The 16,967-nt window shown below is 38.3% G+C and overlaps 2 protein-coding genes across 14 annotated transcripts; one reads left to right on the plus strand and one right to left on the minus strand.

Annotated features, from left to right (window-relative positions):
• LOC107610058 (cytokinin dehydrogenase 5) lies at positions 4,512 to 8,856 on the plus strand. Its single transcript, XM_016312124.2, has 5 exons — positions 4,512 to 5,468; positions 5,551 to 5,678; positions 6,068 to 6,343; positions 6,929 to 7,191; positions 8,293 to 8,856. The coding sequence occupies exons 1-5, from the start codon at positions 4,889 to 4,891 to the stop codon at positions 8,615 to 8,617; spliced, it is 1,572 nt and encodes a 523-aa protein (XP_016167610.1). The 5' UTR covers positions 4,512 to 4,888; the 3' UTR covers positions 8,618 to 8,856.
• On the minus strand, positions 8,835 to 13,032 carry LOC107607567 (ribosomal RNA small subunit methyltransferase I). Of its 13 annotated transcripts, none has more exons than XR_002350259.1 (11): positions 12,606 to 13,032; positions 12,416 to 12,512; positions 12,195 to 12,323; positions 12,007 to 12,130; positions 11,760 to 11,904; positions 11,511 to 11,553; positions 11,008 to 11,133; positions 10,676 to 10,764; positions 10,247 to 10,582; positions 9,829 to 10,002; positions 8,899 to 9,407 (listed from the first exon to the last, which is right to left on the minus strand). XR_002350259.1 is itself a non-coding variant. In XM_021106149.1 (9 exons), the coding sequence occupies exons 1-8, from the start codon at positions 13,004 to 13,006 to the stop codon at positions 9,300 to 9,302; spliced, it is 1,221 nt and encodes a 406-aa protein (XP_020961808.1). In that variant the 5' UTR covers positions 13,007 to 13,032; the 3' UTR covers positions 8,835 to 8,930; positions 9,283 to 9,299. The 13 variants fall into 13 exon arrangements, 5 of the variants coding, with proteins under 5 accessions (XP_020961808.1, XP_016164989.1, XP_020961809.1 ...); XR_002350254.1 differs by having other exon boundaries at positions 11,008 to 11,164; XR_002350255.1 differs by having other exon boundaries at positions 10,247 to 10,321; positions 10,398 to 10,582; positions 10,676 to 11,164.

Raw genomic sequence — 16,967 nt, forward strand, 5'->3', positions numbered from 1 at the left:
CTTGTTGAAGGTGTTGAATATGAGGTTGAATATGAAAGTCTTCCCCTTATTTGTGGCTCCTGTCTCAAGTTTGGTCATGATATGAAGGTATGCAAGACTGACAGCAATGCAGGAGGAGGAACTAATGCCAAGGTGATCAGCGATGTAGCAAAGCAGCCAGAAAGCTCAAATTCAAAAAATCCAGTACATGTGGAAAAGGCAAGTTTTCATTTTGGCAAGAATCTTGGAGATGAGACTGTAAATGTTACTGTCCCGAATTTGGTGGAGAGTGATTTGCATGCTGTTCATGTAGACCATGCACAACATGAGGATTTGGAAGATATGTTAGAGATGGGTCTTGGTCTACTAATCCAGATATTCTCCAGGAAGAAGCTCTCTCTTTTTACAAGAATCTCTTTGGTACAACAGAAGAGGTTGATGTTGATTGTTTAGGGGATGTTCCGATGCCCACTCTAAGTACTGAGGCTTGTGCTAGGTTAATTGACCCTGTCTCTTTTACGGAAGTCAAGTCAGCAGTATTCAGTATGAGCCCTTTTAAGGCTCCTGGTCCAGATGGCTTTCAAGCTTATTTTTTTAAAGAATATTGGGAGATAGTAGGCACTGAGATTTGGAATATTGTCCGGAGCACTTTTTTGGGAGAGTTCTTAAATCCTAACATCATGGAAACTCTGATTGTGCTTATTCCTAAAATTGATAACCCTACCTTTATGAAAGATTTCAGGCCTATTAGCTTGTGTAATGTTGTTTATAAAATTATCACAAAAGTATTGACTAACCGACTTCGGCCTTTTCTTCCAGATATTGTTAGTCCTTTACAAGGAGGTTTTATTCCGGGTCGTGGTGCTCCTGATAATATTATTGTGGCCCAAGAAATTCTGAATTTCATGAAGCATACAAAATCCAAGAAAGGTACTCTTGCTTTTAAAATTGATCTTGAAAAAGCTTATGATAGGGTGGATTGGAGGTTTTTGGAGAGTACTCTCATTGCTTTTGGTTTTCCTATCATCACTGTTAATTTGATTATGACTTGTGTCCGTGCATCATCTCTTTCTATTATGTGGAATGGGAATAGATTAGATAGTTTTGCTCCTAGAAGGGGGCTTAGACAGGGCGATCCAATGTCTCCTTACTTATTTGTGCTTTGTATGGAAAGACTTGCTTGCTATATATCTCATAAGGTGGTCGAGGGTGTGTGGAAACCAGTTTCTGTCACTAGGGGTGGCCCAAAATTTTCTCATTTGATGTTTGCAGATGATCTCTTACTCTTCTGCCAGGCTACAAAGAGTCAGGTCCAAATGGTCATGCATTCTCTTAACATTTTTTGCAAGGCATCTGGCATAAAAGTGAATCTTGAAAAGTCTAAAGCTTTTTGTTCTAAAAATGTGACTGCTCGTAGAAGAGATATTTTTACTAGTGTTTCTTCAATACGTTTTGCTTTGGACTTAGGAAGATATCTTGGAGTTAACCTTAATCATTCCCGTACCAGTAGGGCTTCTTTTCATTCGGTAATTGAAAAGGTGAGGGGAAGATTAGCTAATTGGAAAGGAAGGCTTCTAAATAAAGCAGGGAGACTTTGCCTGATCAATTCTGTTGCAGCATCCATTCATGTCTATCATATGCAGGTATCTTTTTTTCCAAATTGGGTTTGTGATAAATTATCTTCTATGATGAGACAGTTCCTTTGGAAGGGTCAAGTTGATGGTAAAGGTATTTCTCAGGTTGGTCGTGGGGTGTGGCATCTTCTAGACTTTACTCAGCTAGGAGTGGGTACAGTTGGCTAGCCAAAAGAAAGTTTGACTGGAATGAGCATGACAATTGGTTGTGGGTATGGCGACTGCATATTCCTGAGAAGTACAAGTTCTTGATTTGGCTCAGTCTTCATAATGCTATTCCTACGGCAGAGTTTCGTTTGGGTCGTGGTTTAGCTTTATCTAGCACCTGTCATCAATGTCAGAATGGTTCTGAATCAATTCTTCATTGTCTTCGGGAGTGCCCTAGTGCCAAGGAGGTCTGGAACCTTTTAGGCCTGTATTCAGATAACTTGAATTTACATGATTGGCTCTATAGAGGTGCAAGGAGTGAAAATATTTTTCTTTTCTTTTCGACCATCTGGTGGATTTGGAGAAGCAAGAATCATGACTTATTTAATATAGATGATTCATGGAGTGCTAGTAAAGTGGTGAGTTTGATTCGTAGTTCAGTAAGGAAGTTTCACACTATTTTTGCTATGCATCAATCTCTGTCTCCTCCTTCACTTTGTTTGCATTGGGTTCCACCTCCAGTTTATTCTGTTAAATTGAATTGTGATGCTAGTTGGTTTCCTCCTTCTGGCTATGCTGGTTTTGGTTGTATCATTCGTAATCCTGATGGATGTTGGTTGAAAGGTTGCACTGGGAAAGTCGAAGTGTGCAGTGTTCTTTTTGCTGAATTGTATGCAATTTGGAGAGGCTTACTTCTTGCTTGGGAGAGTGGATTTCGTGAGGTTATTTGTGAAACAAACTGTTTAGAAGCTTTTTTCTTGGTAAACCAAAGAATGTTTGGTAAGGATATTACGGAATGGGATTTGGCAAAGCATATACAGGAGGTTATGAATTGGAATTGGAGAGTCTCTATTCTTTTAATTCAGAGGACTGCAAATAGTGTTGCAGATTGTATGGCTAAAGCAGGTGCTTCTGTCGCGGACATTCACTCGAATTGGAGCCAACCATGGAGTGAGCTTCAACATCTAATAGATTTAGATATGGCCCTAGCCAATTAATTTGGTTTCGTCTCTTTTTTTTCTTTCTTTTCTATTTAGTCACCAAAAAAAAAAATCAATGGTTAAAACAATTGGAATACCGATATTCCTGGAAACCTTCCTAAGAGTAATGTATATTTTGGGCTATTTTTTTTTATATTGTTTAAATATATGTGTAATACATTGTTATTGGAAGATTAGGTGTTTTTTTTTATATGGTGTTTTATTCAAATCGGACGGTCCGATTTGTTTGAAGAAAAAAGTAATCCTCCGATTTGTTTGGAAAAAAAAAGAAAACTACAAATCGCATGGTCCGTTTTGTATTTTTTTTATTTTTTAAAATAAAAATCGGACGATCCGATTTTAACATTAAAAAATTTTTTATTTTCGAAATCACAAATCGGACCGTCGGATTTGTGATTGTTTAGGAAAAAAATAAAACAAATCAGAGGCATCGATTTGTAGCTCTCATAACAAAGTTAAACACTTCTCTTCTCACATCATTGAGAAATACACTCTTCTCTCTCACACGAAAAACAAAAAGTTCTATATTTTGCAACGGTTAAAAAGAAAATCAGTGCTAAATATCACTTTTTGCAGTAATTTGTGCCAAACTGTTACTAAACCCTGACAGCATAGCAAGCAGTGCTGTCATAATCCGGCGCATTAACCACCACTTTCTTTCTTTTTGCAGTGATTTTTTTAGCTATCGCAAAATATTCGTTACTATCTGCTGGAATTCTTGTAGTGATTTCAGAGAGGTAGCAGCATTGCAACAGAAAGTAACAAATTAATGAGTGCAGAATAACACATATATGTTTCTCTATCTTTCTCAAAATTGATTTGGATGAGTGTGGGTCCATAGGAGTGGCTATCTCGGTCGTTGAACAATTAAATTAGGCGTATATATAGCATGCATAATGCAGCATGCACTAGGCCGGTTAATTAAAGTAATCTCTCAACATCGATCTATCCAGTGGCATCGCATTGCACTTTGTGATTGGCTTTATAATTAATTTGATTAAAAAATAGATATTAAATAATGAAGGGTACATAAGTATAATAAGTTAATAACTACGTAGCGCCATGCAATCTAAGCCTTAGATCCTGTGATTTTTGTATGTTATTTTGGGACCCTACCCTTGAGAGAGTCGGGGATAGCTAATATACAAGCGGTTCACTTGAAATGGGAACATATACATAATAATTTCAGTGATGATTTTGACGTTATGATTTATATATATACAGCTAGCGCGGCAGACATGTACATCTGCGTCTGTTTGAGTGTTCAATATTGCTGATGACTGCTATAATAATAATAATAATAATAATAATAAATTAAACTATGGTATATAAATAGAGGGGATTGAAATTCAGAGAGAGGAGAGAAAAAAATATTAATATTAATGTGACTCGGGTTTGGTTTCTAGTTTCTACTTTGCATCTGCATATGAACTTGACAAGGATCGTGGCAGTGGCAGTGGCTGCACCCACGTGAATAATGTAGAATTCATGCCCCACACAGATACTAATCAATATAAATGGTTGACCCTAAATTTTCTCCAATTGTTTTGCTTTTAAGTTTTAACCATTCCGAATGGTAGAACAAGTAGTCAAAACAGTGTTACATCATGTCGTAAGAATATACACAATAAAATTGGAGAATGGGGCACGTGTGTGGTGGCACAGGTCACGTGATGATCCACGTGGTTTTAGTGTGAAGCATGGTGAGCTTCTCGTGGTTGCCTGTCCTATAAATTGAGAGCCTGTATCTTAAATCCTAGACACACAGTAATCACTTCTTACTTTCAGTCTTTCACAATTTCTGTTTCAACTAACACCCCATCTTTCTTTCTTAGACACTGCTCATCATTTCTCTCTCTCTCCTTCAATTCCATTATTGCTGACGTTAGAGATAGATTAGGAATCCAAAAAAATAGAAAAAAGGGATCGGAGAATCTTGATGTGTGTTTGTGTGCATGGTTGTGTACAAAATCTTTAAAGCCAAATAAATCCTGCACTGCTTACGATGACTCCTCAGTACTCATCAATCCAGGCATGCATAGATATTATATACATAATGTTATGATGGTTACTTGTTATTAGTTCTTAGAGAAACAACATACACATACACGGGAAGCAAATTAATTAATGAAAATGGCCGTGAGGCTTGTCCTCTTAACATTCGCCATATGCCGGTTGATAGTCACGGTTGGGTTCACCGTGGTCCCAACCGAACTCCAGAGCCAACTCAGCGTGGACAACTCAGAAGTAGAAGCGGCTTCGGTGGATTTTGGGATGCTTGATAAAGGGGAGCCTCTGGCAGTTATGCACCCTGGTTCGGCAGATGATATAGCTCAGTTGGTTAGAGCGGCGTACGAGGGAGGGTTTTCAGTGTCTGCAAGAGGGCACGGGCACTCCATAAATGGGCAGGGATTGATAAAGAGAGGGACGAAGGGAGTGGTGATAGATATGGGGAGTAAGAAGGGTGTTGGAGGTGGTCCTCCAGCGCCAAGTGTGTGTGAGAAGGGAATGTATGTGGACGTGTGGGGTGGAGAGTTGTGGATAAATGTGTTGAAGGCCACTCTCCAGTATGGGTTGGCACCCATGTCTTGGACTGATTATTTGTACTTATCTGTGGGTGGTACCCTCTCCAACGCTGGCATCAGTGGTCAAGCCTTCCATCACGGCCCCCAAATCTCCAATGTCCATCAGCTCGATGTTGTTACAGGTACCTGAAGCAGCATATATGGTTCATTATTAGAGCTACTTTAATAATTTAACTTTGAATATAATGTGTACAACTGTAACAGGTAAAGGTGAGGTGTTGACGTGTTCGGAAGAGAGTAACTCAGAGTTGTTCCATGCTGTTCTTGGTGGTCTTGGTCAGTTTGGAATCATCACAAGAGCTAGAATTGCTCTCGAGCCAGCTCCACAAAGAGTATGTCTATATACTTCAAACTTCTTAATTAATTAAAAATAACTAGTTAGAAAAGCAAATTGGTTGAAATAGTACAGTAGTAGTGCGTAACTGTGTCATCATATTTTGCCATGAACCAAAAAGCAGCATTGGTTGCAACGTGGGGCACATGATACGTCTTTTCTTGCAAATCTTTCTTCACATCATCAATCAGAGACAAAACCTGAAAAGGGTCGTTTTCGATGGGATGCTTTTGCCTAACCATAGCATAAAATCACCCATCTTGTTTACGTGTCCCTTCTCTATCTGGGCCACACTCAATTCTATCTGCTACCTTATTATTATATATTTTACCATTAAATTAAATTATCCAAAAGGTAAACTGAATGGTTAATGATGATTATCATCAGGTTCGTTGGATACGAGTGCTGTATTCGAATTTTGCCAAGTTTACTAAGGATCAGGAGTACCTGATATCTGTGGAAGGTAACAAAGAGAGGTTGGATTATATAGAGGGGTTTGTGATAGTAGATGAAGGGTTGATCAATAATTGGAGGTCCTCTTTTTTCTCACCAAGTAACCCTGTCAAGATCAGTTCCCTCAATAAAAATGCCGATGGTGGTGTTTTATACTGCCTGGAGTTTACCAAGAATTACCACCAACATCAAGCTGATTCTATTGATCAGGTATTTGCTGTTTAATTTTTAATTAAAATATGTTATCTTTTCTACCTTAAATCCTATGACCAGACAAGTCTTTTTTCTTTGTCTGTTTACGTGGTCACTATTTATTGAAGTTGAAGGAATAGCTGCTTCTTGCATCGTTGTCCTCGTATATATGTTTATTCTCTGTACACAAACAAAGACCAATTTGCACAACAGAAAGCAATAATACATACACAAGAAAACACAGAAGATCTTGGGCAATCTATCATCTCGATTCAATCACAACACTGAAGGCAACCTTTCCAATACTTTATTCCACGTTTTAGTTTAACTTTAAAGTACGCCGCCCGCCCACCAGATTATTCTCTAGCTTCTTTTTAACCTTTCTTTTCATGCTTTCCAACCTTAATTAACTCATTAAAATAATACCCCCTTTCTCATCATCCCGACAAAAGCAGCAGCTACCTTAGTTAGCTAACAGCTTTCTTTTTCGATTAATATTATTTAATTTCTATGTGACTCTGTGCTCATATATTATATCATTATATTTAAATTAGATGTGATATACATGATTATTTTTTTAATTTGGATGTGTTAATGCTGCAGGAAATAGAAGCTCTATTGATAAAGTTGGATTTTATACCAGCATCGGTGTTCACAACGGACCTGCCTTATGTAGATTTTTTGGACAGAGTACATAAGGCAGAGCTCAAGCTTAGGTCCAAGGGTTTATGGGAGGTTCCCCATCCATGGCTCAACCTTTTTGTTCCAAAATCTAGAATAGTGGACTTTGACAAGGGGGTGTTCAAGGGCATTCTTGGAAATAAGACTAGTGGGCCAATTCTCATCTACCCTATGAACAAAGACAAGTAAGAATTAATTAATTCCGCCCACGGATATATAAATATTAATTGCTAAACTTATATATTTCAATATATGAATGATCATATTCATGCATGCCATTTTTATATCTAGAACGAACTAACCAACTAGAATAAAACCACAATGCATGCTTTCATGCATGCATAGAGGCATAGAGCTATGGTCTGTTCTATTTCTATCACACAATATAACACATATTAATGCATCCCTTCACATACGACATATCATTTGCCGACAGCATTTCTCCGAGTGTCGTAGTGTTCAGGTCATATCCTTTTCCCACTTCATATATAATGCGTATAATTGATAAAACAAGAAATAAGAAATGAGAAATTATTATATGCATACTTTATACTCCAACATTATTGGCAATAATCGTGGCACGCATCATAATCTTTAAAAATTTCACTATTGAAACATCAGATATTAGTATAATACATTTGATTATATATATCGAGGTCCCGTCCTGCACTGCAACGATTCCTGAATTAGGTGACATGGCTGTTTCTTGGAATAATTGAAGATAAAAGATGAGACCTTAGATGGGTCAAGAATTATTAGTTGAAACATGAATTAATAAAATAAATAGGCATAGCTTAATTAGAGTAAAGAAATAATAGAAGAATGGTTGAAGGAGCAAAAAGATAGAGCGGTGCTGTGATAAGGAGAGGATGAAGACACGAGGGTTGTAGGCAAGCATGTGCATCAAAGCCAGCTAGATGGATCATATTCAAACAAAATGGATGGCTGTGATTATTCATCCAACTGGCCCGGGAAGATTCTAGTGTCAGATGATCTTCCATTGGGACACTCTCCTTCAACAGTTAGTAGGACTAGTATACAACCCCTAACTAATTAATTAATTCATACATTCATTCATTCTAATGATTGCTTGATAAGGGGTAACCAATTCATAAATAATAAAGGGCTATGACAAGTCAAAGAGCAGAGGCATTCTTAACAATTAACGTAGTAAGTAGCAACAACTAACCACCAGTGAGTGTGTGTGTGTGTGTGTGTGTATTGCATTTGCATGCATCACCTGGTAAACGTGTGTTTAATTTGGTGAGGGTTATTTGTATGTACAGGTGGGACCAGAGGAACTCGGTGGTGACGCCAGAGGAGGATGTGTTTTACCTGGTGGCATTTCTGAGATCAGCGCTGGACGATGAGGCGCTGGAGTACCTGAATGATCAGAACCGTCGGATCCTGGAATTCTGCAATGATGCGGAGATCAACGCCAAACAGTACCTGCCTCATTACACAACCCAACAGGAATGGATGGACCACTTTGGAGATAGGTGGGACCAATTCTACTCCAGGAAGATGCAATTCGACCCCCGGCGCATCTTAGCAACGGGCCAGAGGATCTTTGAGTTTCATCCTCATGCAAATGCAAATGCAATGCAATAGGGAGTTGAGGGCGGGTGGGGTTTCTTCTTTCTTTTTTGAAAGGGTTCTTTTACACACATGATCCCGACCTCCTTGTCTTTTTACCCCATCCCCTTCCATGTACATACATCATTTTTCCCACATAATTTTAGGGTTATCTATCTTTTACTTCTCTCATCTACAACAAAGGGGTTTTACCACTATGTAAATTTCACTATTTAGAATTATATCAACATTATTAGGTTAAGCCATTTGAAGTATTGGCATATTTTCTAGTTCTTCGTTCAAGACGCAGCTCATCAGTCGTCCAATATGTACATTCGAATTTAGCATTCTGCATAATACAGAGGTTCAATTCAGGGCAGATAAATACAACACCGTTTCGCCAATCACCACAATCAGATGAAGCAAATTGGTTACAAAAATAAATAAGAAATTACGCCTTGACATTTTCGGATTTTCCTCGCCTACGTTACAACCAATTTTTTGCTACTGGACCCTGGAGAGCCAAGGCAACAACTTGCACTCTAGGAGACCAATCAAATCATTGTAGATATGATCACTACTAATGCTTCAACAAGGGTGGAAAATCGTTCCTTTTGGTAGAACACCATCGATCCCAATTGATGGATTGAGCCACCAGAAAAGGCATGAATAAAACAGTAGCACAGTAACATCAACCTTACCATATAAAAAGTTGCCACTAGTTTGAATCGTCTTCCCCTTGAAGCTGCTTTCCAAATGTTTTTAATGCAAGTGAATATATAGTCTTTTTACTCGCTGATGTTCTGCCAGCAACCAATTTCACAGCCTACATTCACATCAGCAGTTTTCATTTAACAATCAAACGCTCAAAATGATACAGTAATTAAGTGTTTTAATGGTGAAAATGAACTACTGCAGATTAACCAAAAAAAAGATGAAGACCAACTTCCGCTAAAAATGATTAACAGCCTATTATATGGAATACAAAATATGGATTGTTACTTTTGTCTCTGTTGCTTTTACTTTTATTCTGCAAGTAACCCTTTGAGAAAATTACTTTTACAAGGCCACACCAAACCATGAAAGCTAGGATTTACAACCTTTGTTAGCATGATCTGGACGATCATATGGATAATTTGATGTTTAAATTATATCAAGCTCCCATGAAACATATGAATGTATCCGACTTCAGCAGCTTAATGAGTATATTTAAATAATCCAGCATCCTAATGGAAGGAAGCTATTACCGTGGATAGAGTCTCGCCACTTGCAATCAATTCTCTTAGTTCATCTTCAAGCTCACTGTCTGATGGAGGTTCCACTTTAGAACTTGTTTGCCCTTCAATCAATATGGTTAGTTCTCCCTTCGGCTGCCGCATCAAAAAGACTTCCTTGGCCTCTCTTACCGTACCACGCCAAAACTGCAGAAGAAATGTCTTCCATGTAAAAACGAGGGAAAAAGAAAGTATAGCCCTGGTTGACCTTGTTAACCAGCGGTTTGGTGATAAAGTAGTTGTAAAATCAATTGCTTCAGAAGAACCATAATTGAAATAAGATGATTACTTTAACAAAATTGTTCCAGTATCCTTCCGGAAACTAGAGGGTAATTTGTCTTCTATCATGCATTATCACATAACATGATCTCAATATACATTTTTAACATACGAAATAAGGCTGCGTCTCTGGTGGCCACGGTAGTCGTGGCTAGCGGTGGCTATAAGATGAGCGTCCAATGGGATGCTGACGCGTGGCTTCGTAGTTAGTTTCCTTAAGGCATGTTTAGCAAATTAAGCACGGATAATTTTGCATCTTTTACCGTGGGGTAGGATTGCTTCTTTCATAACACATATCAGTCTCCCTTTCCTCTGATGCCATACATCGAGCCCATCCATCTCCTGCTCCTCATCCCCGGAGTCCGAGCTCCACTCATTCGTCCAATGGCCTAAAAAATCGAAGTCCCCTTCCAGATCACTTTCCATTTACAAAACAAATTCCTGACCCCTGCAAATCGAGAGTCCAACATATTACTAACCCCATGACTATGGCTTCTTACAGAAATTGAAACCGCTCATGTGGAAAGTGAAGATCAGCTACCTTGACAAAACCAGCTCCTACTGTTGCCAGAAGGTCCTCCCTTCGCCACAGCCAGAAAATTCCGATCGGAACAAGCCAGTCACCTACACCTGTGACAGTCGGAACCTTACGTTTTCTTCCATGGAAGCCAGCGTTCAGGGCTCTCTCTGCCGCTTAAGTTTCATTCATGATATTTTTTATTTTCATTTTCTTCAAAATTTACTTCTTTCATCAAGTTTTTTTTTTTCTTTCATCACTACTTCTTTGCTTAATTTAATTTCCACAAGTAGTTTCCTTTATTTTTGTACAAGTTTAACTAAATGGCAAGGCTAAGCACAGACATTCATAATTACCGTCCTCCTTAGGAGAGTTACCGTCCTTCAAACCTGGAGTCCTGTGGTCCAACTCGCCAGTCAACCCATCATGTGTCGTATCATCACAGGTCAGGCTCCCATAGCCACGCTAGCCACAGATCGCAGCTAGCCAACACAGAAGGCACCATAACTCACCCTTAAGTCTTAACCAATTCAACTTACAGTTAAGGTTTGGATAAAAATAAGCTTTTGGAACACGCATTAAATGTACTCTAGGATTACGCATGTATTTCTTAAGCTTTATATTCCTATAAGAATAAAAATGATGCTGTAAGTTAATTATTTAAAGTTTAATTCAAACACAATATTCTAGAATTAAATAAAATATGCATAGGAATTCACTTTATGGTTAAATACATACACAATCAGATTTATCATGTAATAATGTATATCCTCCAGTTTCTGGAAGCTACCGGAACAATTGCCTTACTATAAAGTTTTAAATTAAATGCTGGCTTCAGAGGCATAAATGCGAAACTTACCTCTTCATGTAACTTGGTCATTTCCCGAGCAATGACACATTGCCTGAAATATCATCAAAATGAAGAGTTAGCCAATTCATGCCTCAATATTACTTCACAACATCACGTGCCTCTGTTCCTCCTTTATTACCCAAACAAGTATTTAGAAGAAAAATAAACTGTGTAAAAAGACGTGGTCCACAAGCTCAAAGATTAATATATTATAAAACTAGAGAAACAAGTTTTCAAGTTCATAGAAGTCAAGGGTACCTTGCATCACCAAATATAGAAGAAGCCTCTTCAAGAAATTGGGAAAGCTTGTGAGGAGGAACATAAAATATCTGTGTAGCTGTTTGATCTGCCAAAGACATAAGCCTCTTCCTTCTTGATCCTGAATGCTTTGGAAGAAAACCAACTACAAACAAAAAGATGTCATGATGTTCACATGTTAGGTCCCATAATGGCAAAGCTACTCAAAGAGTGCATGGAGCAAGGGTTTATGCAGTTAGTAAATTACCAAATGTGAACTCGTGAGTAGGCAAACCCGAAGCAGAAAGAGCTGATACCAAAGCACAGGGACCAGGGATTGGAACAACAAGGATATTTTCACTAATACATAATTTGGCCTGCACTAATCCATTCTGAGAGATTGAAAATCATTGTACAAAGAAATAAAGAAAGAAAGAGAGCAAAGTAGTTAGTTACCAATTCCATGCCAGGATCACTGATGCCTGGAGTTCCAGCATCAGATATGAGGGCCACAATCTCGCCTTCTTTGAGCCTCTTCAACACAAGTTGCTCCCTTTGCGACTCGTTGAACTTGTGATAACTCATCTGAACCTCTAAAGAACACAATCAGAATGAATACAATTGCAAAGAGGGATCGGAGAAAGCAAAGAAGAAGAGAGAACGGAGGTTTAGCATACGAGGGGAGTTTTGATGTTGTAGTGATGAAGCAACTTGCCAGAGTGCCTCGTATCTTCCGAGAGAATCACATTTGCAGAGTTCAGCACGCGAAGAGCCCTGGGAAAAAAAAAAGAAAAGAAAGAAAGAAACTAAAAATTTGAAAAGAGAAGATTGAAGAAAAGAAAAATTGAATTTGAGAAGGGTACGTACCTAAAGGTGATATCTTCGAGATTTCCAATTGGTGTTCCAACGAGATAAAGGCCTGGTTTGAGGTTAGTCTGCTGCGTCCGAAACAGTGAGTAGTCAACATGCTCCGTTTCCGATTGTTGACTTAAGCTGGAGTTGGATCTGGAGCATAAAACGGCAACGTTTTCGGGATGGAAGGATATAAGAGGAAGGTGGTGCTTTGGCATGGGAACTTGGTTCGCGGCAGGAGCGGCGAACCGGAACGGCAGTGCTGCGGCCACCCGCCGACTCAACATCATTTTCCTTCCGCTTGCAACAAGGCCCAGTGCAGCTGCTTTCCTCTTTTCTGCTAGACTGCTACTACAATGCTCTTTTTGGGCCTTGGGGAACTGAAACTGGCCTAAGCCCAAACAAAAGATTTTCATCTTAATAAATTTTTATCCGAAAGTGGATGTAATTTTTTTCTGAATTGTTTGTTAAAAATTTAAAATATAATTTTTTTATTATTTAATTTTTTTATATATTTTTTTGAGAGATTATACTTTACTAATTGAAAAAAAATTTAGAAGGATTAAGCTCAAGTCTCACATAGAGTGGAGTTAAGTCTCAGAGTGGTCCCAAAAGTTACACTTGTACTTTATAGTAGTCCTTGAATTTAATAGTTACCTATATTTGTCTCTGAAATTGTACTCCGAGATTCAGTCTCGTCCTGCCGACACATTTCCTCCAGCTGGCATTATCGAAAAGCTGATTTGGACTATAGGGTGACACGCTGGCGAGGCTAACGGCTAGCTGATGTGGATGAGTAAACTTTGTTGAGTCAATTTGGTCCCTATTTTGAAGTTAAAAACCCTAATTCCCAAATTTGAAGATCAATCTCCAGTGCCCCTTCTCTTCTCTTCCCTTAGATTCTCTTCAGCATCTTCATAGCCAGATGGCAATGGCTAGCGCGAGCAACGCAGTTGGGAGCTCGAACAACCCACGATCGTTTGGAAGCATTATGAGGAGAATGAACAAAAACAGGAATTTGTGTTTGCCATAATGGTGTGGGTGTAGGTCGAGACTAGTGCTGCGATGGTCAGCAACGGATTCTAATCCAGGAAGACCATTTGTGGGTTGCCCAAACTACAATGTAAGTGGTTGTTGTTGTTTGTTGTAATTCTGGATATAAACTTGGTTGATTCACTTTCTTAGGTGCAGACTGTTGGTAAGAGGTGGTGTGGGTTGTTTCTGTGGCTAGATAAAATTTTTGAAGAAGATGTGATAACATGTGATGGTAGAACAAGCCCTTCAATTGACAATGAAGAATGGAAGATGAAGATTGCTTGAAAATTTGGAAGATTAGAGTTTGAAGTTAGGGTTCTAAAAGTGGGTGGAGTTTTGGTGCTTGTATTTATGCTGCTGATTACAGTAGCTGTTCTTCTCTTAAAGTTAGATAGGCAATTTAGCTAATTATATCTAACAAAAAACAAATGACATACATATGTTATTCCTATAGTTGTACCTATCAGTTTGTTTGAAAGAAATGCAAATTAAAGTGTTTAACACTGTTGTGCTTACATATTTTGAAAATTGGAGAAACAATATGGACTACTAATATATTCATCCAAAATATAATTCTTGTAAATAAAATAGAAATGAACAGTGTTTGGAATGCATCTTAATAGCATATAAGAGGACAAAATAAAATTAAAAATTTGACACAGATCAATTCAAGAAAGTTATAATTCATGTTTCATAATGTAAAAAATACATTCAAAATAAGGCATTATAAAGCCAGAACAATAGTCACCATGTATACCAGAGTTGTCAAAATATAAGTCTGATAAGTTTCCAATACTAAAATCTCTAACACTGGAATCCTAATTAAGAAAGCATACAAAGTAAATTCCTTCACTAAAACAGACAAACAAAGACACCATCTGTCCCTAAAGATAATAATTTAAGTCATTCATTCTTGGTTCTGGATGGCTTGAATCCAGGATTAGGCACAAATCTCATTATGCTTGCTGGTTGAGTGCTTGCAGATGGAGTGCTTGTAGATAGAGTACTTGCAGGTGGGGTGCTGGTTGGTTGGGTGGTAGTAGCTGGTGTGTTTGAGTTGTAGACCTTGCACACTCCCAAATTAAACCTCTAAACTGATTATTCTTCCACTGTTTGTTGAAGTTCCTCCATAAATGCCAAACACAGAATCTGTGATGGATATTTGGGAACACATCCTAAACTGCATGGATAAGTCCCTGCATAACCAAAAATGCCAGTACAAAAAGTTTATAATCGAGCCTCAAAAAGGTCCCTCATGTTGTATTAATAAACTCAGAATGGTCCCTAAAGTTGTGTAAGTGACATCACATTGGTCCCTCAACAGAGTAAACAGACACTATCCATATATAGCAACCATCAACTATGCAGCATCTAATTTATACAATAACTACTCAACTGTTCTAAATAGCAGTAAACAGATTTACTACTCAGTACACATATATAACAATAAACAACAATAATTAAGATATCTAATAATAAACAACAATAAAGGGATTTACTACTCAGCAGTTATATTTCATAATCTTCTATTACTACCATTAATTTTGGTGGTGGGTTGGGCTTAGTACTAGGAGCAGCTATGGGTTGTGCCATTATTTTTGGTGGTGGGGTGAGGTTAGTAGTAGGAGCAGCAGTGGTGTGTATTGATTCTGAACTTGGAATTGGTGGTAATGTGGTGGGAATTGTTTTGGAGCTAGTGGTGTGAGTTGGCTCTGATATTGGAGTTGATGGTGATGTGGTGAAAATTGTATTGGTTGTGACATTGATGGTGGGGTATGGATGTGGAATAAGGTCTTGTAGCACTATTAACTCCTTGCCTTTGGATGATGCTGGTTCTGCTTTCTCATTAAACACAGGTTTAGAGACTCCATGTTTATAGTACACATGAATAATTTCATTGTTCTTCTGAGCTAGGTAACACATCTCCATGAACTTTTTGTCATGTGTCACAGCTCTAAGACCAGTTTGCAACGGCCTATTAGACACCAACCACCAACAGTGAGTCACATTGTCATACCCAATATTCTTGTAGTAGTCTCGGACAAAAAATACATCTAGTGTGTCTATGTCAATTCTCGGCAACTCAGAAATCTGTCCACTATTGTAATTCACACTTTCATCACGCTCTGTGATAAATGACCCTCCATGGTGAAATATGATGGTAATCAAAGGATCATGCATCTGTAATTTAAAAACAAAATTTCATGATCAAACTCATCATCTTCAACCACATTAACAAATTGAAAACTTCATAACTAAAACATAAAATCATGTTTACTCCTGTAAATGCAGTAAACCTTAACAGATAAGAAACAGATTTCCACCATGATAAACATCCCTTATCCAATCAACAATTTTATTAGCGTAACCACTCAGAAAGCTAGTTGCGATCAAACCCTAGCAAACATTGTGAAACACAAACATGCATACCCACACATTACACTCCAAAAACTTATTTCTAACTACTGAAGATATTAAACTAACAACAATAACAAAAAACAGAGCACACCTATTATCACATAATTTTTTTCCTTACATCTTTTAGAGAGACCAGCCTTTAGTATAGTCTTTGTCTGATGTAGATAACAAAACCGATCCTTCAGAGTAGTCATGTTCCAACGAAATCTCTGCAGTTACAGCAATCACACCACCGCCATTGACGAGTATAGAGGAGAAGGAAAGACTCTGTTTGTATTGTATTTTGAGACGGGGGAGACAATATGTTATATTAACGTTTGAGGGAGGATTCTTCAAAAGCAATTTTGGAGTGAAACGACGGCGTTTTAGGGCATTTACGCGCCACCAGCAATACTACGTCGTTTTAGCTCGCCAACGTGTCACCCTATTATCCAGATCAGCTTTCTGATAACACCAATTTGAGGAAATGTGCCGGAAGGACGAGATACAATTTCAAGGACTAATATAGGTAACTATTAAATTCAAGGACTATTATAAAGTACGAATGTAACTTCAGGAATTACTCTGAGATTTATCTCCATAAAATGGAGTAAATACCCATAGTCGTCCCTGAGATTCGCGCAAATACTCAATGTAATCCTCAAGATCCCGATTTCCCTATTGTAGCCCTCCAGATAGAGCTCTGAGCACTCAAAGTGGTCCCTATGCATATTTCTGGTGATGAGTCATCACCGGAGCGCTGATGTGGCGACGTTTTGCCACGCTGGAGGGCTCCAACAGCTAGCTGAGCTGGCTAATTTCTAATTTGTACCCACGTTAGTCCCTCCCATTATATTTAACCCTAAATCCCCAAATTTTCATAAAATTTATCTCTTCTTCTTGTTCATCGCTCTCTTCATCGCATGCTCCAGCTTCTTGCTGATA

The sequence above is a fragment of the Arachis ipaensis genome, chromosome B07 (genome assembly GCF_000816755.2).
Source record: "Arachis ipaensis cultivar K30076 chromosome B07, Araip1.1, whole genome shotgun sequence".
NCBI lineage: Eukaryota > Viridiplantae > Streptophyta > Magnoliopsida > Fabales > Fabaceae > Arachis > Arachis ipaensis.